Here is a 24,731-nt window from a genome sequence, read left to right as displayed (position 1 = left end):
TTCCCTATACGAGGACCAAATCAGATTTCAGTTAAATCAACTTTACAAGCAGAAAGTTACTTCCTTATGCGGAGTGCGGCTGAACAGCCTGTTTTCCAGTTAGACAGCGTGCTAAGCCATGTTCTCCTCAGCCCTGGTCCTCTCTTCATTGGCTTCACTAGGCACAAATACATTTGTTTAGCTTTTACTACAGGACAGTTTTTCAACTTAAGAGTTAGTTCAGATTAACATTCTTTGACAAAATGTATTACACTTTCAGAGCTGGCTGGATGCCTTGATCACTGAGGCAGAGAAGCCCAAAACAACTTGAGCCAAGTACTGAAAATGAGTTGGAGATTAAGCCCTCGTTCAACACAAAAACACTAACCCTTTTCAGGCTGAAGAGATGTCAGCCTTGAAGGCTACATGTGAGAAGCCCTGAATGGTGGAAATAACATCCAAGAACATTAAGGACCTCTCTACTGTATTATTTTTGCAAGCCAGTTTACCTCTGGGGTAAAAGGAAAAGGTGAATGGCCTTAACAACTACAGTAATTCCACTCTCTCAAAGGTACAGGCTAACTCCACAAAACACTAAGTATGCCCTGAAGTACTCGAGGAATAAGGTCAAAGTTGCTATTTGTTTTATACCCTATCCAATGTCACCTGAGCAAATTTCTGACCATGCTTCATCTGAATTTCCAGTGGTTTCAGCTGAAGTTTGCCATCAGCAACGGCTGGATCCAGCAAACACCTGCATGCAACAAAGCTCCCAGAGATGCTCTGAAGTATTGCTGAGTTTAGGTTTAAAACAACAATGACACCACAACCAAAACGCCACAAAAGAAGCTTACTTTGTTAGAATTCAAAGCAGAAGCACACACCAAAGGAGCTCCAACATGTGTGCTGTCAGTTATGGAAGGAGGCTTGAACAGCACTGAGCACGGCGGAGCCTCGCAATCGGGCTTTTTACTACGGCTCAGCGAAGTCAACGGGACTCCTCTTGCCCCAGTCACTACTGCTGGTTATGAGGGATGCAAAACACACCGTGCCTTTAGCCAGGTTCTATTACCATTGAGACTCGTTTATAACCTCTAATCAAATAACTGAATTCAAAGATGTACTTAGACCCACGGCCTCCACATTCATTTTTATGCCATCTGGAAGGAGACGAAGCAGCCACCCCACTTGATTCCTGACCTCTCTTCTTCTCCGGCAAACCTTGAAGATTACAGCAACTTTCGTGGCTGCACTACAAAGACGGGAGGAAAGTGACATATTCTGATAAATCCTTCCTTGTCTCTGTATTTTATCACAAAGGTTTTCTTTTCATTTAAAAATCATCGGGAAGAGAAAAGAAAGCAGAAAGACTTCTTAATGATCAACTTGAAATGCAATACAGTGTGAACCTCTAAAAGACGTAATTGCTCCAGCATGTTTTAATATATTAAAATGTTTGGAAAGTTCAGATTTTATGGAAATGCTTTTGACAGGTCACATTGCTCAGTTTATTATCAATCCTTCCTCTATTGCTCACTAGAAATTTTAGAGAGCAAAAGGAAAGAAAAGAGATGTCAATAAAAATGTAATTACATTAGCTGCATCTCAAAACATTGTGATTCGAGTCTAATTGGGCAAACTGGTCTCCATTCACAATTTGATAACATAAAACCAGACTTCTGTTCACACCGGAGCTAGGGGCACTGCAGCACACCAATTACTGCAAAAGCCTACTATGGTTTTGGACCAATTAATTTCACAGTGGTGAAAATGAAACCTTTAAAAATTCTGCAATCCATATCAATTCTTGCCCATTAAAATTTTTAAATTAACTGGGCCTGTCATCAGCTTGCTTGCTCAGGACATTCTAAGCACTTCCAGCTGTCCCTCAATATGGGGTCATTGCAAGAGATTCAAAATAAGACTGAATTCACTCTTTACGTGGCAGTTTATAAAATAGTGTCTTTATATTCAAGATGTTAGTGCTTAGAATACAATATGTGAGCCAACACAGACCAACTTGCAAAACTAGACTATGAATATCAGCACTTTTTGCAGTGGTAAAAGTTAAAATGGGAATAATAATAAATTAATCAAGCTTGGGGTTATTTAGCGCTGTGTTTGTGTGCATTCCAATTATATTCCCTAAGTTCTCTATTTTCTTAGCAAAGGACTGGAAAAATGAGAATAAAGATGAAAATAACACCAGAGAATGACATTGAAAAATACCCTTTTTTAAATCCTAATATCCTGAATATTCAAATAGCACACCATGCACTGAGTTATGATATTGTATAGAAAATGCAAGGACTCTAAGCACTCTGTATGGGGAAAAGTAATGACAATCAGGTTGGTAAGATGTGAAGAATGCTTTGCAAACCTTAGTAAACACCAGGGATATTCACTGAAGAGTACAGAATTGGAGCTAGAGTCTTCCAAAGAAAAAAACTGAAGCTTTTCTGCAAGATATTTTATATAACAACAAAACATAAACTGACCTCTTGTACTACTAAGCATAATAACATATCCTGAGCACTATTCATTTAGGAAGACTGGCGACGCATGGGAGAAGCAAGGCATCATCCTCTTTTCACAGAATGAAAACGGTAGCAGAAGGAAAATGCTTTGTCTAAAGGTCACTGCATAAACTGGCTGAATCAGGAACGGAAATTGCACCTTTTATGTCCTAGTCCAGAGTTATTTTCACAAAACCAACTTTTCCTGTAATGGTTTGATAGAGAAAAACATCAAAGTGAATAACTCAATTCCTATTGTACCTATGCTAGGGATGTGGTTTTAGCTATTTTTGAAGAAACATTATTATTGCTCGTGTATTTACGCATTTTTAGTCAATTAAAACATTTCAGATGACGTGTGAAATACAGCCACTTATAAACTCAAAGACCTGGCCTTCTTTCTATCAGCAGATTTTATTTTCTTTTCTATGTTAGGACTGCTAAGTATTTGCCACTGTTCTGCACTTGGTATTGTCTTTTCTGTTGTTGTAACAAACACTCTTGTGGTGCTTTCCTAAAAGTGGTTCTTAAAACCAACGTAGAACTATTCTGTGAGTCAAGCACCACCAGATCCTTCCCTTCCCTTCACGGAGGGATGTCTCACATTGTAGTTCGTAGAATTTCCATCAGGGCCTGTCCTAATCAACAGGAGAAAGGCTAAAATCTCCTAAGGATGAAGCAGATAAATGATTGGAAAAGCAAGAACAGAGGGCAAAGATCAAAGCACCTCTAACAAATGCTGAAGCAGATAAATGATTGGAAAAGCAAGAACAAAGATCAAAGCACCTCTAACAAATGCGTCACAAAACTGAACAAAGTAGTTGAGGCTAGTTCTTCCTGAGCAGGATGAGACATAGCAGTAGAAATAAAAACTCCTCAACTACAAAAAAACCCCAAAGTTAACATTTCACTAATCTGAACTGAAGTAACATTGACAAACATCACATTTAAAAGTCTCCCTCACACTTCTAACTCATCAAAAGCCACATGGGCTAATGTAACAGACAAGAATTGATACTGAAGTTGGCAGATTGCCTGATGAAGGAATAAACCAAAAAGCCCTCTAGGAAAGAGAAAGGGTCTAATTCAATGAACTTCCAAAGGGCTTTGGTAGAATGATCCTGAATATGAATACTGGGTCATTTTGACTGATGGAGAAAAAAATTGTGTCAGCCTCCAGAATGAACCAGAGTAGGGAGATCAATCTCAAGAAAGCCACACATACGAGTTTATACACTCCCAGGCAGAAATAAGGCTCGGAATGAAGAGGCAGTGCTTGAGAAGCATTTGAATAGCTGAAAAACCTGACCAGACTTCCAAGTGATAGCAAAAGGATACTGGAATCAAGCTAAAGCTCTAGCAGTCAGCTCATAAAGTCAATTAGCAAATGGAAAACAAAATACTGATACTAGCATAGCTAGGTTTATTACATGCTTATTTTTATAAGCACTAAACTCACCCCATATAATGCGTAAGGCACTGATAACCCTGAGTAATGAATCCCCGGGAAACATAATACAGTTACTCACAGAAGTGGAAACTAAGATACATTACAACAAGACTGAAGAACAGTCATTATTTTCTGCTCAGGGATAGCTGCAACACCAGTATTCTCCCATTCAGTCTCTCCATGTGTTTATACACTGAGATTCTGACCCTCTTAAACCACCCCTGTCACACAATCGTAACCTTAGAATATGGATAGTGAGATAAACACAGTAATCAATGGCAAGAATTACTTTATCATCATCAAAATCTAGCATAATCAAACTCTCAAGACATCTTTGCACCATGTATTTTCATATTTCCATTAGACATGACACAAACCTCAGGGGAGGTTATGAAACTGAGTAAAAAATATCTGGAAAATAAATGGAATACAGCCATACAGGTGATTTCCCGACTTTTTTCTCTTCTCTAAGGAAGTATAAAATTGCTCCTCAATATCAAGAAATTAAAAATAGCATTAGGATTTGGAAAATGTCTCTGAAACATACAAAAGAGAAACATTACTGAAAGGCCTGTTTAAGTAAAGACCCACATTCCTCTTGCAGTTGAGTGGACAAGGTTAGACACGTCGGTCACTAGCACGGCAGGAGACACCTCCTGAAGAAGCTGCCACTTTAACCTAAAGTTACATTTAAGGCAGACAGCACATGCAGAAAACATGAATTAATTTCTGGACATTCATTTAATACAGGTCACATATTCTCCTCCTAGAAACTATTAATTTTGTCCTATATCAGAGAAAAAAAATCTTTCAAAGTGAGAATGATGTGTAATCCACACAGTATAAAAACGAACTGTCTTGTTTTGTGCAAGAAAAGAGGAAGATCTTCTGTGTAGTAAGTTCTACAAGACCTGGATTAGAATTTCTTCCTAACTACATAACACTTAGAGAAAAAAAGTCAAACTGACATACATTAACATTTACAGAGTGACATTAGCCAGTATTTACATGCTGATCTTGCAAAAATTTGAGAGAGACCACATTGGAGTTCCTCCTGCTCAGAAAATTAGTTAATCATATTTGACATCTGCTAGAGCCACAGAACCCAGAGAAGAGAATCGTACCTGACATCTTTTAAAAAGAAAAAAAAAAATAAATCAGCACATCATAAATAAATTTCAAGGCTGAATTCAAATAGCAAAACACTGATGTGGTATGTACAGAGAATAGCACTCCAGAAAAGATAAACTAGCAACGAAACAGCAATACCATAAGAGGTAATAAAACAAAACCACTCATTTTTGTGGGCACAATGAATTGATTGTTTTTATAACAGCCATAGATTAAATTACATTTCATTTCCAAAGTGTTTCAATTCTTTCTTCTGTCAATGGCTATTTCGGTTCTGAATAAAAGTCATTGTATTACTTAGAGGGCTGCACCTCCATCATCTCCAGCAAGTAAAAAGTAGATTTTATTCCATGAGCAACTCATATTTCTAATGACAAACATGTCATAACACTATGCTTTCTTTGTCAAAAGAATAAAATGCTTGAAATATGTAAGAAACTAGGCATGTAAATGCAAGAGATCATACTGGGACACAGAATAAACAGCAACAAAAACACAAAGAAGTCTCTTATTATCTCTGGATTAATTAGCATTAATAAACCAGGGCACAAATATTTTTTACAGGACAGGGAAGCAGGTCATTAGCATTGATGAGATGATATAAATGATCTTCCTAAGACATTCAGAGCAGACCCGCTCCAAATGATACCCACAGCTTGCAATTACACCACCAGTTAAACAGTTTACACCTAACATCCAGTGGAGAATAGATGATATTTGCACACAAGACAGACTACTTTTTGCTCCTCAATTCTAATGCCATTTTTAAAAGAATAAATTGCTAATAATTAAACAAACACTGAAGCTAAAACATTTTACTACTATAACGATTCAAAATTAGGCACAAAAAAGCCGAAGTTTGTGAAGCCTTTTAAAATGGATTTTCTGTTGGAGTTACAGTATAAACAATGATTTGCATTGGTGATTATCTTAATTAAACTGCTGTTCACACAAGTAACGTTGATTTACTTTAAATGTTGCTCGGTGTCATCAGACCATTCGTTTAATTGTGCAAATTTCCTTTAGCTGAAATCTTCTCCCACCTTCAGTAGGTTGTGATCAGCACCTCTGCTGCAAGAAGGAAATCCAGAGCAAATTTACTACCGTACAAGCTTTACACAAGTTTCTTTGTGGAAGCATTATAGCACCTTCCAATACCTGAAGGGGCTACAAGAAAGCTGGGGAAGGACTTTTCATAAGGGCAGTTAATGACAAAACAAGGGGAAATGGCTTTAAGCTGAAAGAGGGGAGGTTTAGATGAGATATTAGGAAGAAGTTCTTCACTGTGAGGGTGGTCAGACACTTGAACAGGTTGCCCAAGGAAGCTGTGGATGCCCCCTCCCTGGAAGTGTTGAAGGCCAGGCTGGATGAGGCTTTGAGCAACCTGGTCTAGTGGAAGGTGTCCCTGCTGCTGACAGGGGGGTTGGGACTGGATGAGCTTTAAGGTCCCTTCCAATCCAAACCAGTCTGTGATTCTATGATTATGGAGCACAGTCCAACCCCTTACCTTACACTGCTACGTGACAAGGATTGCACTAGTAAGGCAGGGGTAGCCAAGCTTCTGACTTTAATAAAAACACACACTGATGGCTTCCCAGTCCTACAAAGGGACGTGTGCCACCCCTGCTCTACATGATGCTCTGAATACGTTAAGTAAAAAACCCATACAATTCCCCATCTTTTTTCACATTAGATTTCTCACTCAAAGGAGGAAAGCTGCCTCCTGATGACATAACGACCAGCTGGCTAATGTGGCACTGAAGGTCTTCACTAGGTCAGAAATTCAAGTCAAAAGAGTTACCATTGCTGAAAAAACCTGTAAGCTGGAAAAACCAGCAGGATAATTCTGAAATCAGCAGTGACAGATGTTTAGAAAAGAAATCAAGATTACTGGCCACCACTGCCCCCTGAATTCACTCTGCAGTAATACCAGAAGAAAGTAAGCCCTGGTTGATAATATTTAGCAGATTTACAGAGGAATTTAAAAATCCGCCTTTCCAAGAAAACAGCTCAGCCACAAATGATTGTGTTTGTTCCAGCATGTCATCAGCCTGGATGACTGCAATGATCTACTCAAGCCTTAACATCCATGAGAACAGTACTGCCACAAACAAAATCAAAGAGTTAGTGTTTTCCATGTTATCTTATTAAATGTTTTAATTTATGAGTGAAACTTGAGGTCTACATTAAGAATGCCTGAGGAAAGGAGGACTAGTCTAGGAACCAAAGCTAGGGCAAAAAAAAAGCTCTACATTTTGGCTCCTGCAAAATTTCATTAGGAAAAATAAAAACTGAAAAAAAAATATTAAAAATCAGAAACTCTCTTTTTCTAGCCATGCATTTTTAGCTGGATTTTTTTTTTAAAAGAGGAGCAAAATAGTAAAACAAACCCCACATCATGTAGTTGATTAACTACCACTTTTAATTTCAGAAAGGGCTACCCAGGCTCTACTTGGTGTCTGGCTCTACTTGGTGTCCAGAGCCAGACACCACTCACCCTCTGGGTTACAGAATGGCTTGAAAACAGCCCAACACAGCGACCCGCAGAGCCGCTTTCAGATTCTCCTCCTGACAGGCTCCGAGCTGGTGACACACATCTCCACCCTGCAGAGCTGCACGTGGCTCCACATCTCTCTATTCATTGTTACTTGGGAACTCTGCTGCCGTTGGACTCTGGCTACAACTGCAGTAACGTGGAGGATACGGAAGCTGCGAGGAAATTGATGCTGTGACATGAACCTTTACAGTGATGCCTTCAGGGTCTTGGTGTGCAGAACAGGTCTGCTGCATTCCAGGTATATGGGATTTTTCTGGCAGGACTCACATAACGTCAGGGAGAAGCAGGCGCTGTGCAGTACCCACCCTGCTCACCCCTCCCAAAAGCCTCACATATGCCCAAGTCACTTTTTATTCTGTTTAATTCCTTATATTCTTTGCATCACCAAGATTAACACAAAGCCTTCCCTCACCTCTGCAACACAAGAGATTTCCTCCTCTGTTGGAAAATGAGATTTTCCTCAAAAGTGATTAAAAAAAAAAATAATCTTTGCATGTATTTAAAGTTTCTGTTTAAACACGTTCTGTGCATAAAATATTAAGCACATACTGCAGTACTTAAACATCCAGGACATATTCTTAAAACAAAGAAAAGATCATACTGTAGAACAATAGCCACTAAGTGTATTTAAGTACATTCAACTTTTATCACTGCAGATTTTCAGTGACTAATTAATGTCAGTGCCAAGGTAGCTCCTAGTGATTGGTGCACATAAAGACTGAAATTGTGTTGGAAAAATTAGGAGATATATATGGCATGATAAACTAATCTTATTCAACTGAATTTATATTCCAATGTTATATGTCACACGAATGGAGGGAGGAAAAAAAATAATCAAAACTCCATAAAGATGAGGAAAAATTAAACTAAAAAGATTTCTGAGCTATTAATCTTTCCTGATAATGAAGTACTTCAGGATGACTTCTAAAACTCACTTTCATTTAGACGCTTCATTTATTTTAATCTGGGAGATAATTAGAGGGAAATCAAATCCATCTCCACAGCAGAATATTTACCTGAGATGCAGCTCAGACTTCTCAATATTTCCCCTGTGTGTTCAAATTCAGATATATATTGTTAAAACTTTACTTAAATTAATGTCCATCACCTAATTAGCATCAAAACTAGAGTCCACAATGTCTGCTGCTGGTTAGCTGTCAGAATAAGAATTCTTTCAGGTTGTTTTTTTTCTACTAATAGGCCAAATTTTGCTTTCCCTGCTGCCAGGCATAATTAGACAAGCAAAATTAAGGTAAACTACTGTCCAGCTTTCTATCTCCAGTCAATTATTTAGTTATTATCTTTGTTCTGCAAACAGAGGAATGATGCCATTTCTCTGCAGTTATGGGCAGGAGTGTGTGGAGAGGGGTAAATCTGAGCTGAACAGGTGGGGAGTTGTCACACACGAGTTCCTGTGTGTCCAGACAAAAAGTTATCTGAATATTGCCCTTTGCAGCAAGAAATAGGATTGACTTCTGCTGAAGACACACAAATATTCATCAGCGAGATGCTCTGTTAACCAGATTATCCTGGACAAAAGCTGCATCACTGATGAATTCTTGCTATGAAGAGCCAATGGTTTATCTCATCACCAACTAATCCTGTTATAAATTATTTAGTACTCAAAATGTATCAGGGAAGAATCCTCAGTTGAATGAGTGTTCCATACACACTGGTGTTCTCCAGGAATTTATTTGTAATTATCATTTGCTTTTTTTCCATATCTAATAAGTAGTTAATGAATGCCTGACATAACTTCAGTGTTAAAAAAAAAAGACATGACTACAAAATTACAGGTTAAAAATTATCTTTTTTCAGCTCCATGCACTGAAGTCATCTTAAAGGTGAAGGTTAAGTACAGGCAGCACACAGTACAGATTGCTTTGTAAGACATCTATATACTGACCACAGTGGCACTGCCTCTGAAAGAATAGTTTGGTCTTATAACAATATTACAATAATACAGAACTTGTAAGTATTATCAGTCATGTCTTGTTCATGGGACTGTCTGCAAAAGGACAGCAAGTTTGCCCTTGAAAGCATTAGAGAACATGAATAACATATTTAAGCTTGCCACTAAGTGACAAGAGAAGAACAAAATCGATATTCTAGTAGGAAGGCAGGCCTGTAAGCAAGAATTTTTAGGGACAAAAAGAAAAAAATTCTCCCTTTCATGTCTCCAAGGAACTGCTTAAAACAAGGCATTTCATCAAAAAAGAAGATACTATTTTTCTCAGCTTGCTCCCACCACAAGCATTTCTGCATAAGCTGCTTCAGGCAGTTCCTCTCATTTCCAAATCATAGATTTAACTATGTTTATTATCACAGATCAAGGAAGCAATTTCTAAATACAATATTCATACTTTTCAGCTCCATTGGGGCAATTCATTGAGAGTAATTGGTGACTTTCAAGCAAATTAATACACAAATTTACATCTCATGATTGTTTTGAATTAGGAAAAGAGGCTAAATTAAAGGTAAGATATTCCAGGGGAACTGATAAAGCCTGATTTACTATCAGTCTGTGGACCTTTTGAATCCCTTGAGCCAGAGCACTTGCATGGCTCCTTCTAGGCTTCTGCCTTTCCTGTGAGAAAGGAGCACGTGAAGAGGTCAGTGTGGAGCTCTGAGAATGTCATCTGGTGGATTTGCTGCTGCTAAACAGAAAGTATAATGAATTGTTTTTTTCCCTCACCTTCCCCTGGCAGATCCACAAATTCCAGTAGTCTTTTTTGTACCACACCACTAGTTAATACTCTACAAGCTTTCTGGAAAGAGTTAACACTGTGGATGTAAAAGGAATCACACAGAGAGTCAGGAACTCATTGTCCTGGATAAACTAACGTAATTGGGGAAAAAACATTTCACTTTTATAATTACTGCAAGGCACTGACACAAAAAGCAAAGAAAGTCAACACACTTACTGGATATCTTTTCTTTTTTTTTTCTGAGGGTCCACTAGACGAAGAGTGTCTCTGATAACAGCTACTTTCACTTCTTCATCAACAGGGCTTGGGACATTTTCAAATACTCCAGGAGAAAGCTTTAAATTACAAAGGGATACAATTATTCAGTAGAGAACTACGGATTATTTATTCCACATTTGCTCAAACTTCATGCATCAATTACAAAATACTTCTTAAAGAATACACAAATACCTTAATGTTTTCAGCATAATATTACAACAATTTTTGGCAAGTTTCTCTAGTAAACTGAAATATTCAAAATAAGATTGTTGCCAACATTACCATTTTTATTATATATACAAACATGAAAAAAATTATTAGCAATCCCTAAACACAATTAAATCAACTGCAGGGGATGATGAATAAATGTATTTATGACAAAAGATGATGGAGAGCTTTCACAATTCCAATAAGTCGTATTTCCAGTGTATAAGATTAGCAACGATTTCAAAGCAGAAAATTACAGAGAACCTTGCAGGTTTCATATTAGCAGACAGCTTTCATCTTTCAAACAAGGAAAAAGACCAGAAAAACAAACCTAAACAATTTCATTCCAGTATCAGTATCACGTTGAGAGGTCTTACCTCCTGCTCATGTTCTATTCTCATGCTGGGGTTTGCATTTACTTCTAGTAACATGGGCTTCAAGTTCTTCATCAGGAGAATGTCAAACCCTAAAATCTGTGCATAACAAGCAACGTGTTACTTCCATTCTGCTCCCTGCGTTCTTCAAGAAACCACAACAGTCATCCAAATGTCAACATTCAGGAGGAAGAAACATTGAGGGAGAAAAGAGAAATAACTGGGAAATGTGCTGTATTGCTGAAGAATTACTGAAACCATTTGTCTGTGATACTAACGGCCACTTCTACACTAGTCTGATCCCTAAACACTGCATGTGTCAACATGGAATCTTGGCACCTATGACAAGCGGGCCTTAAAATTGCCATCGTCATGGCTGCATTAGGAAGCTGCAAAGCTTCGTAGTTAGAACATTGACGAGATAGAAACTGAAGTGAATACTGCTACTAATGACTGATACCCATTGAAAATTCTCCATATATGTTTATGGCAAGTAGTAACAGCTCAGGAGACAGATTTGTAAGGCAAAACTTGGGTGAGGAGAACCTAAGCTCTGAGCTCATGCAATGCATTGCCCGGGTTACAATGGATCAGCTACATCCAACCAACGATCAGCAACATAACTAGAGAAAGCTTTTAGAAAAGGAATTAAACATCCAGAAAATTCATCTATCCATAGAAATAACTGCATTCCTGGCAGAAATTCCAACCTACCTGGAAGCAAGTTGGCCCAGGCTTTCCTGCTGGTATGTCAGACTGATAGTAAACTTTCAGTTCTGGTGTCAGTGCAATAATTGTTTTAATCACCAGTGAAATTATATCGGACCACAGCTTTTTGACATCAGCTCCTCTGGAAGACAGTCTGCACAGTATGCTTGAAAAAGTCCTCTTGCTGCCAGTGTTTACGTTGTCAGAATGGATGAAATTCCCGCTATGGATATTTAGTGAATAGTTAGTTAAGTGCATAAAAACTTGGTGCAAATTTTTTAGAGTGGGTTCTTGATAGGGCTCTGTACAAAATCTAGAAAGTCCATCTTTGGCTATATAAATCTCTAAGGGTTCTAAAGATTTCAGTAAGACATAAAGACGAATATCAAATTTCAGTTTGTCAACGAGCAGTGGTTTGCAAATGTATTCCTGGACCACAGCTGGCCGGCTCTGGATGCTTCCTGTCAGTCTGATGTCACTTGGGTCTTTAATGAGGTAGATTCCATCCCCCTGACACCCTCCATCAGGTTTTACAATAAAAGTGGGCTTCCAGGATGGATCACTGTCTTTCATCATACGAACCTGTAAGGAAAAGAATTACACTGAAAGACACTAATTGGGGAGGAAGAAGGGCTGATACTATGAAAGCCAACAACTTCCACTCATAAACAAAAATAACATGATCACATCACTATAGTAGTAAACACTGTGCAAAAAAGGTAGAAGATAAAGAGTGCTGACAAGCACAGAGACAAACAAAAAAGCATGAGTAGGAAGTTACTAGTGCAGATAAAAGGTCATTTTATTTAACAAGCTGTTGTAGAAATGATTCCAGGAACTTCTTTTGAATGTTATGTACCGATTTACAGGATGAAATGCTGTATATCCCATGAGGTCCTCTTTATTAGTCACTAATGTATATGAAACTGCGAAGCTAAACTTCCATGCTACATTTTGAACTACTTACAAAGATTATCATTAACCTAAGGAAAGGTACCTTATTTATTGAGATATAAACACAGTCAAACAATACCAAGAAAAGGAAAGATAAAGTAATAATCTGGCACTGATAATACCTTCTTCCACCACTGAGTATTTTTCACAATCAGATACTCTGTGTTCGTAAAACTAGGGAATACTGAGCCATGGACAGATATTACACAAATACCACAAATTTACTAAACAAAGCACAGATTTTATGCCTCAGTTGCTACCTACCACTCTACTCCAAAATTAAGGTCTTTCTAATTTATATCAGAACTCCCCTCAGGCCTGACATGCAATTACTACTTTTTTATCCAATGCAAGGTAAAGAAAATTGTATCACAATTTCAAGAACAATAGATTTGTATTAGGAAGATCTGTCCATAGCACGTGCCAATTCAGATGCTTCCTTGAGATGTACTTCGTTTGAAATCAGGAAAGTGAAGGAAGTTGGTGGAGAATTTGATGATTTCTAGTACCAAATCAAAACCTCTGGATGAATCTACAAAGCACTCCATGCCTGGCTGTTGTTTCCTCGGGCTAGTGCAGATGTCCAGGCTGTGTTCAGATGTTCACCAGTGCTGCACTGGTTTTGTGTGAGACACAGTGCGCTCTAGTGCGTGAGCCTGCAAACAGCCAACACCAACACAGCACGATGCATCTTCGTATGCAAAATGCTTAGAAAAGTTACCACCCGAGATACATCTCACTTCTTCACAGGGAATGTTTCCACTTTGCAGATTTCTTGAAAATGCTGTCAAAAGCTCTTTCCTGCTAACACCTTACATTGATAGAATCATTCCAGAAAACATTTCTTCTGAAGACACACACTGCCAGTTGAAGTTACTATGTATGGGGTGATGATGGGAGATGACCCACTAGAAAGGAAATAGCAGGTAAGAAATTTTGACACCTACTGATGCTCTATGAGCATGTGTATAAAAAGCATCAAGCCCCAGAAATAGCAAGAAAAAGGTCAATGGAAAAAAGAAGGAAAGGTTAGCAAACCAGTATCAGTTTCTTTCCATAGTTTGCAGTGCCTTGCCATGAAAGATCCCTGTTTGCTAAAGTAAACTTCAATACTTTGTGAGAATGTCACTGAAGGACTGTATGACCTATTTCTGTCTTGTTTACAGCAGCTTGGACCTCACTACTCGTGTATCTGGTTCTCTTGCTGCTTTGTAGATATCCATGAGTACAGTATAAGCCATTATACTCACATCTTCAAGCTTTTTCCACACTATGCCTGAGATTCTCGGGGTGTTTAAGGGAAATGGTTTACCAGAAACAGAAATGATGGTAGCAGTGATCGGGAAGTACCCGTGGTTTGTCAGAACCCAACTGTTCTCCAGAATCCCAATCGTGGCCTTAGTAATATGAAGCACAAAACTGAATTATAGAGAATTACAGGATTACAGAGAAGTGTCTGCATCCTCACACAGAAAGTGGAAAGAATAAGGAAAAAACTAAAAAGTTCTAAACCTCAGATCTAGATCCACATGTCTCAAATTCAAAAGGCAATTGAATGGGAACTTTTTGTTCAGTCCCACTGTCTTTTCTACATACTGACATCAGCAGCTTGATTTCTGGGGCATAAACAGGGCTTGGCACTATGACAGACAATAGCCTTTTATAGAAATTAGCTTATTGGAAGCAACAAGAAGTATTTTTGGAGTTTTATGCTTTTACAAAATCATGTGACTTACATAAAGAAGTAAAAATAAAAATTAAAAACAAAGTGTGTGTGGGGGGGGGAGGGAGTGGGCAGGATATGGCCAGTTTTCTTTTTTGAAAAATCAGTTATCTGTGAGAAAATTAGATAATCCCACCTGGAACAGACTGTTAATAGTTGGCAGTTCAAAATGTGATTATTGTAATAAGGTTGTTTTGGCCTTTGAATATGTTAAACTGATACTTTCATTTAGCAGGGAATATTTGGAGGCTAATGTCATTCCCAACTGGATACAGTGAGTCAGAATTAAACATGGCACCAATAACTAACTGCTGGATCCAGATCTGCACTTTTGTATACAGCACATATTCACCCAAAACTCCCTCTCTCAAAAAAAAACCAGAAAAAAACAATATAATTAGGGAACCTTTTTATGTCAGAGAAAAGACCAATTACACCACCTAAATTGCCTACAAAGCACACGTTCCTAAGAAGCAAACCTAACCTATGCAAGCTTCAATGCATTTTATTTGAGGATGAAAAAAATCACAAAGACAGTAACTAGGTCACTGTAAGGGTCTAACACACCTGCTGAATATCAGATCTTTCATATTACATGCATATCTCCCACTGCCCAAATTAATTTTATTTCATTTATTACTTGTATAGCAAATGTAAGAACTGCAGTGATTTGGATGCCTCAATTAGTAGAAGTGAAATTGAGAAAGAAAGAAAGAAAGGGAGTCAGGAAGGGCTTAGAGTTTTCTTAAATGAATTTTAAAAACTATTCATAAAATATGGCATGTTGTACAACATTAGCAAGGAAAGAATAGGAGCATGTTTAAGCCAGTGAGTTAATGTGTCTCAGCCTTCAGAAGCACAGGAGGAGAAAAGCAACGAGCTGAGGCACAGGCTGACTGAAGACCTGTCTCTCCAAACCCAGTCAGCTCCAGTGAATGTACTGATCCAACTGGTGCATACCAGGAACAAAAAGAAAACCCAAGGGAAGTGGGATTAATTAGCAACTAGTTTGGAGGTCAAGGACTGAGAAACCAGTGGAAAATGAACTGCTGCACTACCCTCTTGGGCAGCCCTTTAAGTTCAACAGGACCCTAGTGAGGCAGTCTCTATAGCTCCTCCAGCTCGACTGCTGTTCTCTGCGTGTAGAAAAAGTCCCCACGGGTGTAAATACAGTAGCACTGCATTCACAAGTGTTTAGGAGGCAAGAAATTGTTAGAGCACAAACTGTAATTTATCAAAATGCAACTATAAAATCCATGTCTCAATGGGGAGATGCTGAAGGACTGTAGCTCATGAAACTCCTAACAGCTGTGGCACAGACAGCCCTAAGAGAACGCAGCTAAAGAAAACCCGGGATGCAGGCTAACACCTTTATCAGCTACTCATGGATTTGGAAGAATAAAGAACTTCAAATCTCTTCTTTTTAAAATGGAGGCATGTCACAGCACAGACCACTCTTTTCTTGCATTCCCACATTTTACAGCACCAGAGCTGTGGCTGCTGTTCTCTCCATTCCTCCAGCAACACGCTGAAGAAGTCAGTGCTCTGTGGTTTTACACAGCCCTGTGGCTCAACAGCAACAACTGGAGACTGACCGTAAGATGCCTGAGGATACGAGCCAACAAAAACCAATCAGTTGCTACCATCAGCCCTGGCACTGCAGAATGAAAGGGAGAAAAGCAGCACATGGGAAAAGGCTGAGCACCGGTCAGATTATCATGATTTTCAGCCAACGTCCTCTGCTGTGACTGCATTAGGCTGCTGACCCAGAGGGGAGGCACAGCTCTGCCTGCAGCGATGTCCCAAGGCCTGAAGGACTTCTGGCTCCATCCTCTCTGTTTATTCACCCCACTGAGAATCACACTGCTAAAAGCCTTCCTCCTACTACAGCACAAATTCCAGATTAATTATTTAGACTAGGATTTTTCTAATGGACAAGTGTCACACAAACTCAATGAAAGATCCTTCTTCAAAATACGTCACTTTGAGGGATAAATCACCATAATGGAGATCAGGGTTATATAAACTGTGTGTGGATAAACAGGTCCAGGTAGATCAGCAGGCCAAGAAGGAAAGTGGGATTTGTGCCCTAGGCTTTTTATCCCTAAAGAATAACCTTCCCATGACATGACATCACTCCACATACTAGAGGAGTCTCTCTGGTTCCATGTTGTTAAATCAGCATCCCAGAAAGATACTTGGTTAGTCTTAAACCTCCACTACTAAATGTACCCAACTGAGAGTCCAGCTGTAGGAGCAAAGTGCCAACCATGCTCTACTAGGGCAGAAAGTAACAGAGAACTTCCGTAAAACCAGCCAGCCAACCTCCCTCCCGTTCCCATGTCTGTTGTTCAGGCCTCAGGCTACTTCTCCTCTGCTACAACAGCACCTTGCCAAAAAAGATATTGCTTTCTGGGGACTATTGTTATAGATGCAACAGCAAACTGCTTTTGAAGTCCTGCATTTTAACAATCATGGGTCTCACAGATCTCACACTTAACTCATTCCATTTAGCTGGAAAGGAAATAATGTTCTCCATCGTTTTCTAGTCCACTTTTTGATGGACTAGAAGGTCTGGATATTATTATTATTATCATTCAGGCCTTCTAGTCCATCAGAACTTACACATGGCAGATGAAGAGAGGATGGTGGGGAAAAGGGGAATAGTAATTCAGAGTCAGTCTGGTTTTCAGCAGCTCAACGGTCTTGAAGAAAGCAGACGGTTTCTTGATCTTCAAGGAAATTCCCAAGTCATCTTCAAATTCTCCACAACCCCCTCAACTATATTCTTTCAAATTCACATTATGAAGACATTGTCCAGACTCAGAAAAGTCAGTCATAGGAAAGTGAGTACATATGAAATATTTCTGTGTATTTATATTGACAGAAGGAAATTATCTTTACAAACAGGCTAACCATTTACAGCCAACAGCAAGAGGAGAGTGTGATGCCTAATGGTATGAAAATCTGATTCAGTGGTAGGTTTGTCTTTCATGAGGAAACTCAGGCTGAATGAATACAGTGTTCTGAAAAAAATAAATATAATAGGCTGTAAGATTTGACAGCACCAAGACTAGAATACTCATGTCTATGCCTAAGAGGTATCCAAAAGCTGAAAACCTGATTAAGCCACCAAAAATATGCTGTGCTGGAAATTAGACTGTCCAAATTAGATTCTTATTAAAAATTAATCATACTAGGCCTATTCATCATCCTCACAGACACCACAAAGAAGGCAGTACGAGAGCATCGAGGCCCTGGTTTGAATCCCAAGCTAGTTACTTTTCAGAAATTTGAATTTCCTATTAGAAATAACTTCTTATTACACAGATTCAACAGATTCTTCTCTGTTAGCGAAGGGATGATTACTGTAGCACCTGAGAGATTTGCTTATCTGTAACTCATCTTCTGTTACGGTGACATGTTAGTACAGAGTGTTTTAGAAGGTAAAAAATAGGTGAATATTGAAAATAGCTAAATATATATTTACTCAGTAAAATTAACTCAGTAAAAATACCTATCACCATTTCAGTTTAATGCAAATGACACTGAGGGAATTACCATTTTGTTGATATTTCCCAATATGAAGCTCATCTCCAACAAACTTAAGAGTGCAGCTCTCCCATCAATTACTGGCTGGTTAATATTAGATTAGGGGCAGTGTTTTTTACCTGGATTAAGGCACACAAGAAAGTGGGAAAAGCTGACAGCATTTAGTTATTGATACAAATGTATGATGAAAGTTCATGATCACATCTACAGAACTGAGGCTCAGTAAGAGTATTTGAAAGAGAAATTGTTTTGAACTGTTGTAGTGATTCAGGAGGAGGCAGCCACATGGAAATTCTCAGGGAGTTTCTTCTTTCAGTAGTAATTTCTATTACAAATAATAGAAACTGACAAAATAATTGACAAAAATCTCATAGGTGTTAATTGTTCAGTCCAGCCCTTTGCAACAAAACCCTATAGTACAAATAGCACCAAACCATCTTCTCCTGTCTAACCTACACCTACACTGACACAGAGTTAGTGACCTTCAGTAATTAACTATGCCTTAAAGGCACTTGAATACTAATAATAGCGAAGGTACAGGGAGATCAGGACTCATCCAGAACTACATACTCAGCAGCTGCAGCCCGGGGCAATGCAGCTTTACTTCCAGAAGCACCAGAGATGGCTAAATCCTCTTTTGCTCAGATAAATGTACACATGTAATCACCTGTTCAAGTGTATGCCAGTTCCTGCAGCGGTATGTGTAACATGCAGGCTCCACACATGCTGTATTGCACCTGTACGCGAAGAAGCTGAAAGTTCAGTCTGAGAGCACTGACATTTTCAGCAGCATTAGGGTCCCTTGGTTGCAAAGCAAATAAAACCACGTATGAACAAATAAACAACAGAAAAGACTGGAGAGCTCCTACTGAGAACTCATGAAACTGCAAGTCAAAAGTGTTCTGAACCATTTATGGTTCACAGTGGATTTGGGCTTTTTTTGTTCTGTATTTTTTCTTGTTTTGGAGAGGTTACATTACAAACTTGTGTGAAGAAGAACACAAACTCTTACAACATAAAATATAATGTTTGATAACAAGAACTATGCTTTTCTCAAACACAGATGGAAGAACATATGCAAAGGAAACTCCTACGAGTATGTTGCTGGACATCTGTTATTCTTGGAACAAAAAACAAATCGTTTTCACTCCAGTAACCATTCAACCAAAGTATTTATTTGCAGTGCCACCTGCTGACAGTGTGCCTGTCTGTGCATTTAACCTGATGTACAGACCGCCTCGCTACGTGCCGCTCAGCTATCGGTGCCTTGTAACCGAGACAGCCACGATTCCCAAAAGACTCATCCCTAGAACCCCAGAGCACCACTCTGAAAGTTTACTTCCAAGTTATTTGCACTTATCTACCAGTCATTGCTAAATTGATTGGATAATTTACACTCCTCCTACAAATTGGTCTTACATCTAAAGCAGTAAGGCTGAAGCACTGTTGGGATTTGATTCATTTTTACTGTTACTAGCAGTGCCATGGCAGTGACCCAGCACACTTGAAGAGTATGTATTAAAAGATGTTCATGGATTTAATTGGATTGTGGATATGGTACTTATCTAAAAAGTAACACACAGTACAGAAGTCTATTAAAGTCCATACCTTTTTCTCTCACTTTTCCAAGCAGAGGATACTGTAGAATACAAGAATGCACTGGGCGAGTCAGAGAGGGTTGAAACAAACACATACAATATTTTTAAAAATATTTGTAATAACAGAATCAAACACCAACAGACAGCATCACTTTTTTTCAGAAAAGCTGAAAAAGAATGGCATTTTATTACATTCTGAATATTTAAACAAAGCAACAGTCTGACAAGAGATTCAAACAAACAACTGTTCAGGAAAACGTGAGTATATTTGACAACACACAGTACAAAATGCTGTTTGGAAGGATTTAGATAGAACAAGCAGGATGGACTATAAGGACTTCAGCAACAATGAACATGGTGAAGTGCCACACCCCACGCAGTACTGTACTGGAACCTCCTCAGCCCTTTAAAACTCAGCAGAATATCACAGAATCACAGAATATTAGGGATTGGAAGGGACCTCAAAAGATCATCCAGTCCAATCCCCCTGCCAGAGCAGGAACCTCAATGAGATCACACAGGAAGGCATCCAGGCGGGTCTTGAATGTCTCCAGAGAAGGAGACTCCACGAAAGGGGTTATGGTTCTACCATGTTTAATTTTCAGACATCTCTCCTGGCATTGCAGAGAAACATAATTGGTTTTAAGTTTATTCTAGAACATAACAAACAAAAGCAGTTCATCCAGACCATGTCTGATCTCAGGCAAATTAAAAAAGATGGCATCCACAGCACCCAAGTGTGATTTTAAATAATCTGGTAGGTATCAAAAACTAAAGAGTGCCATGGCAACAATATCCAGCAAGTTATACTAGTCTGAGAGTAAAAATAATCTACCTCAGCCACAAAGAGGGGAAATTCCTCTGGTAGAATCCAGGATCGAGGGTAGAAGTTATATTCAAGAGGAAACAGATCTTGCATCGTTCGCACTGCCCGACTCAGGGTAATTTTACGTACCATCTCCGTCATGCCTGGGAAAAGAACAGACAGTGTCTAAAAGTGATGAAAAACCTGCACTGAAGTCCCATCCTAAAAGTAAATTGTTACATCATTACTCACCCCACTGGTAGGCACTCTACTCATTGCTTTCAATAAAGCTGAAAACCTTTTTAAGATTTAAAATCTGACAAAATACTTGTAGCATTCCCACGTCATATTTCATATTGTACCTATTACTGTATCATATTAGAAAAAAATTATTAAAATTACAGCTCAGAATAATATAGGGAAAGTTTTAGTCAAACAGTAACTACCATATTTGCCATAATCCAAAATTACTGCCCCACCCTGCTCTCATTCCAGGAATAGGTAAAAATGTCATTGAAAAATAATAATCCACTTTGTGTTTACTTTGCATTCATTTAAGTAACTACGTCAGAAAGAGCAGGTTATTTTGTGAGCAGCCCAACTTAGCTGCTTTCCTGCAGCTTTGAATCTCATGCTTGGATCATGCCATTTCCAGACCTGTGTGAGCTCTGCTAGAAGCTTTTCCCAAGGTCAGGGCATCCAAGGTTACCCTCATGTTGTTTATGTGCTTTCAGATATCACAGCCTGCAAGGTTGATGCTGCAGCTCCTTCCTCAGTGAGAACATCTGGGGCTTTCCTACACAGTCAGCAAATTTCCACAAAACCTACAGTGACTGCAAACCTCTGTTGAATGCAGTTGATTCTGACCAGGAGGTTCCAAAGGTACAAGGAGGACAGAAAGTGACAGGGAACACACACATTTGCTGGAGTCTTATTTCCATTGGGAACATGACTAAAAAGCTATTTTCATGGAAAAGTTTCTAAGACTTCCTGAGGACCAGCCCTTTCACATTCTTTGAATCTCTCAACTAAGTAGGAAAAGCATCAAGATTGCTTCTTCAAGAGAAAGAATTTAGTAAAACCCAATATCAAGTGTGCACAACCTTCCTGGAACTCAGGTCGAGTTCTGAACAGCTCTGGTTTTGATTATTGTGCAGGTCACTTGCTTACCAGATAGAAGGCAGAATACAGAGGGGGCAACATTCTTGTAACACAAACTGAAATCACCAGAACACCACACCATCGGATACTTGAATGTGAACTTCTCACAGACGGGAGAAAGTCAGGGTAAATAAAGCATAAAGTTCAATATCTGAGGGTTCTTATTCTCTCAGCATACTAACAGCAGCAATAAATCTGAAGTAAAGGGCTTAGATAAGTCAATACCTAAGCTCTTAGCTCTTATTTAGAGAGATCTCAAGAGGGATTAAACGAGAAAAAAGGGAGCTTAAAAAAGTTGAAGAGACATCATAAGATGAGGGCTGACATGAACACTTCAATATTAAAAAATCCATTTGAGGAACTCTGCTTCAAGCTTCTCCCTGAGACAGGCCAGAGCATGAAACAACAGAGACTCTTTCCACCTTGAATCAAACACAAATCCAAAGATGCAGCACTGTTATCAGTGCTACACAACAGCCAATAATTGCACACTTCACTTACATTATAGCCTAATGCTCTTCTTTTTCCTAAATTCATCCATATGAGGTTTTCATCAAAACCACTTTTACCTTCAAACCAAATTTCAGCTCAGGAATTGTTTGAGACAATCCATTTTGATATTCTTACCCCCTAAGCAGAAATCACCAACCAAAACCAGTTAGACTCAAAGATCTTAAACGTCTTTTCCAGCCTAAATGATTCTGCAACAAATGGTAACATGCTACAAATACTCTCAGCTGATCAGGAAGATAATTCACATTAAAAACCAATAAAACACAAAACCAGGGAAAGTAAGCGTGTTTTTAAAGCATTTGTTTAAACCAGAAACAGAAGTAAGGTACCTGGAAACTTGTTGACTTGACCTGAGAATATATCATTATCATGAAACGACACCCCATGCCAATAGATATCGCACGGCAAGCGTCTGCCAAAAGGGAACTGGAAAAGAGACAGGAGACAAGATTTGAAGCAATCTGGCAACACCAATTCACTCCTTACTTTTGTAAATGCTCACATTAAGCGTGAATCATTCAAGAACAGTCTTCTGGCTGTCAAAAGAAAACATGCTCTATATTTTGGTTGCAAAACTATGAATATTTTGATGGGTTCAAGACTCAATAATAAAGTTCAAGACGTTGATAAACCTATTAATAAACCAACTTTATCAAGATGTTGATAAACTTGTGAAAGGCTTCTAGAAACTAAAACCAAATGACTGAGAGGCGTGATCTGTACTGAGAGACTCTGAGCTTCTTACCAACCACAATTAAGGCACTACTCATTTGTAATTTAAAACACTATCACAGGGAATGAAATTTCATTAAGAAGCATTTAATCCCAGCACATGAAGGCACAGTAACAGCGAGTGCTACAGCAGGGAAGTAATAAACTCTGACAAGGTTTGGGGTTGGGTTTTTTTAACTCCACAGTTTTAAGGGGTGATAAGCAACCCTCGAGGGAAAGAAACGCTGGAAGTCACGGGGGAATTGGCATTACTGGCAGTTACTCAATCAACTCTTGTTCTTAAAAAGATCATTGTTTAATGCTGAGAGTCCCGTGCCCCCCAGTATTCATGTTCCCCCTCTGCAGCCTGGTAACCCACAGCCCTTGCCCAGACTGCATCCACACCCATGGTGGCCCTTCGCCCCCAACCGTGTGGCACCTCCATGTGCTCCCAGTCTCACGTGAGCACAAAACATTTCTGCTCCCTAAGAACTTTATTTCAGAGGATAGTTAGAAATATTGCTGTAAATTAATAGAAGTTGTACCTGCAAAGCACCTTTTAAACAAGCTGATTTACACCGGTGTCCGAGCTGCAATAAATTTAACATGGATATTCAAAGCACGATATTTAAGTGAGAGAACTGTATTATTCATTGATTTATTCAATTATCTGTATTAACTGATAGAGTATTAATTCCTTTCTGCTACTAATAGCCTATAATTAAAAGAAAAGCTTGCAATTCAATTAATCATTTGTTGAGCATATATATTTCAACTATTAAGAGCTAAGGCAATTATTTCAACAATATTAAGTATTCCAACAATTTAAGAGCTGCTTTTCCCATTCACACCAGATTTCACCATAAATTGGGAGACAGGATAGTTTTCTATCACCCAAAAGAACAACCTTTTTTTAAACAGCCTGTAAAGCTCTGAAACAGCGCTGACAATTACTGATAGCAACAGTTTCTAATAGCTGTAAAACAATTTAAAAAAACCAAGCTACCAGCAGTAAGAACAAAAGCCTCAGGAATTAGCAGTACCAACAAACCAAAGCAGAAAAAAAAAATCACTTAAAAAAAAATCAAACATTTGTAATCCATGTTATTATAAAAATAATAATCAGTTTTGTGTAAAAAAGATACTCTTATTTTCCACACTTGGGCTCTTAAACACAATCCCTTTTATCAATCCAAAAACCCATTTTATCTGCAGCTCCATGTAGATGCCACTAATAAACACCACATGGAATTCGTTCACAGGAATCTCTTCTATTATTAGGTGACCCCTTTTTCAAATAAATATGCTGTATTTCTGACCACAGCATTTTTAGGACACACTTGCATGAAATATCTGCCACCCTCATCAGCCAATGACTTCAGTATCACTTACATATTGAAAGAACCACAGTATCTTGCAGAAATTACTCATTCTTTCTCCAAATGCAATTTTTCTTGCTTTAAAACATTTCTTTAAGCACTGGGGTTTTTTTTCCAATATGGCAGAAAAAAAGAATCTCATAAAGCTTTTGAGTGAATTACTTTATTTGCTATTTTAATTAAAATTTCAGTTTCCTCAGTAAATAGCCTTGAAAAATTAATTTAAAATGCTAATTGAGCAATGCATGCTTTCTCTGTTTCCTTACTCATATGGGTGAGATAACCAATTTAAACAGCCAGTGGATTCTTCACTTCATTCATTATTATTCAGCCTGCAAAATCTAGTTTTGTACAAGTGAAAATTAATTCTGTTAGGCTCTGAAAGACAATCAGTGGCCTCAACCTCTCTCCACAGGTATATCCAGAATACAGATGCAGCATTAGGTC

General features: G+C 38.6%; 1 protein-coding gene across 1 annotated transcript in view; it reads right to left on the bottom strand.

Annotated features, from left to right (window-relative positions):
* Positions 1-22,620, bottom strand: part of TTLL11 (tubulin tyrosine ligase like 11) — a gene marked incomplete at its 5' end in the record, with an annotated part of 37,970 nt that extends 15,350 nt beyond the window's left edge. The window contains 5 exons of the mRNA XM_010174930.1: positions 10,558-10,676; positions 11,184-11,279; positions 11,895-12,470; positions 20,551-20,684; positions 22,524-22,620. Coding sequence (XP_010173232.1) covers positions 10,558-10,676; positions 11,184-11,279; positions 11,895-12,470; positions 20,551-20,684; positions 22,524-22,620 — 1,022 coding nt within the window. The remainder of the gene's footprint in view (positions 1-10,557; positions 10,677-11,183; positions 11,280-11,894; positions 12,471-20,550; positions 20,685-22,523) is intronic.
* Positions 22,621-24,731: the final 2,111 nt, after the last annotated feature.

Source organism: Antrostomus carolinensis, unplaced genomic scaffold, assembly GCF_000700745.2.
Source record: "Antrostomus carolinensis isolate BGI_N321 unplaced genomic scaffold, ASM70074v2 scaffold12980, whole genome shotgun sequence".
NCBI lineage: Eukaryota > Metazoa > Chordata > Aves > Caprimulgiformes > Caprimulgidae > Antrostomus > Antrostomus carolinensis.
Note: the sequence above shows the minus strand (reverse complement) of the source record. Positions and strands in the feature narration are given on the sequence as shown.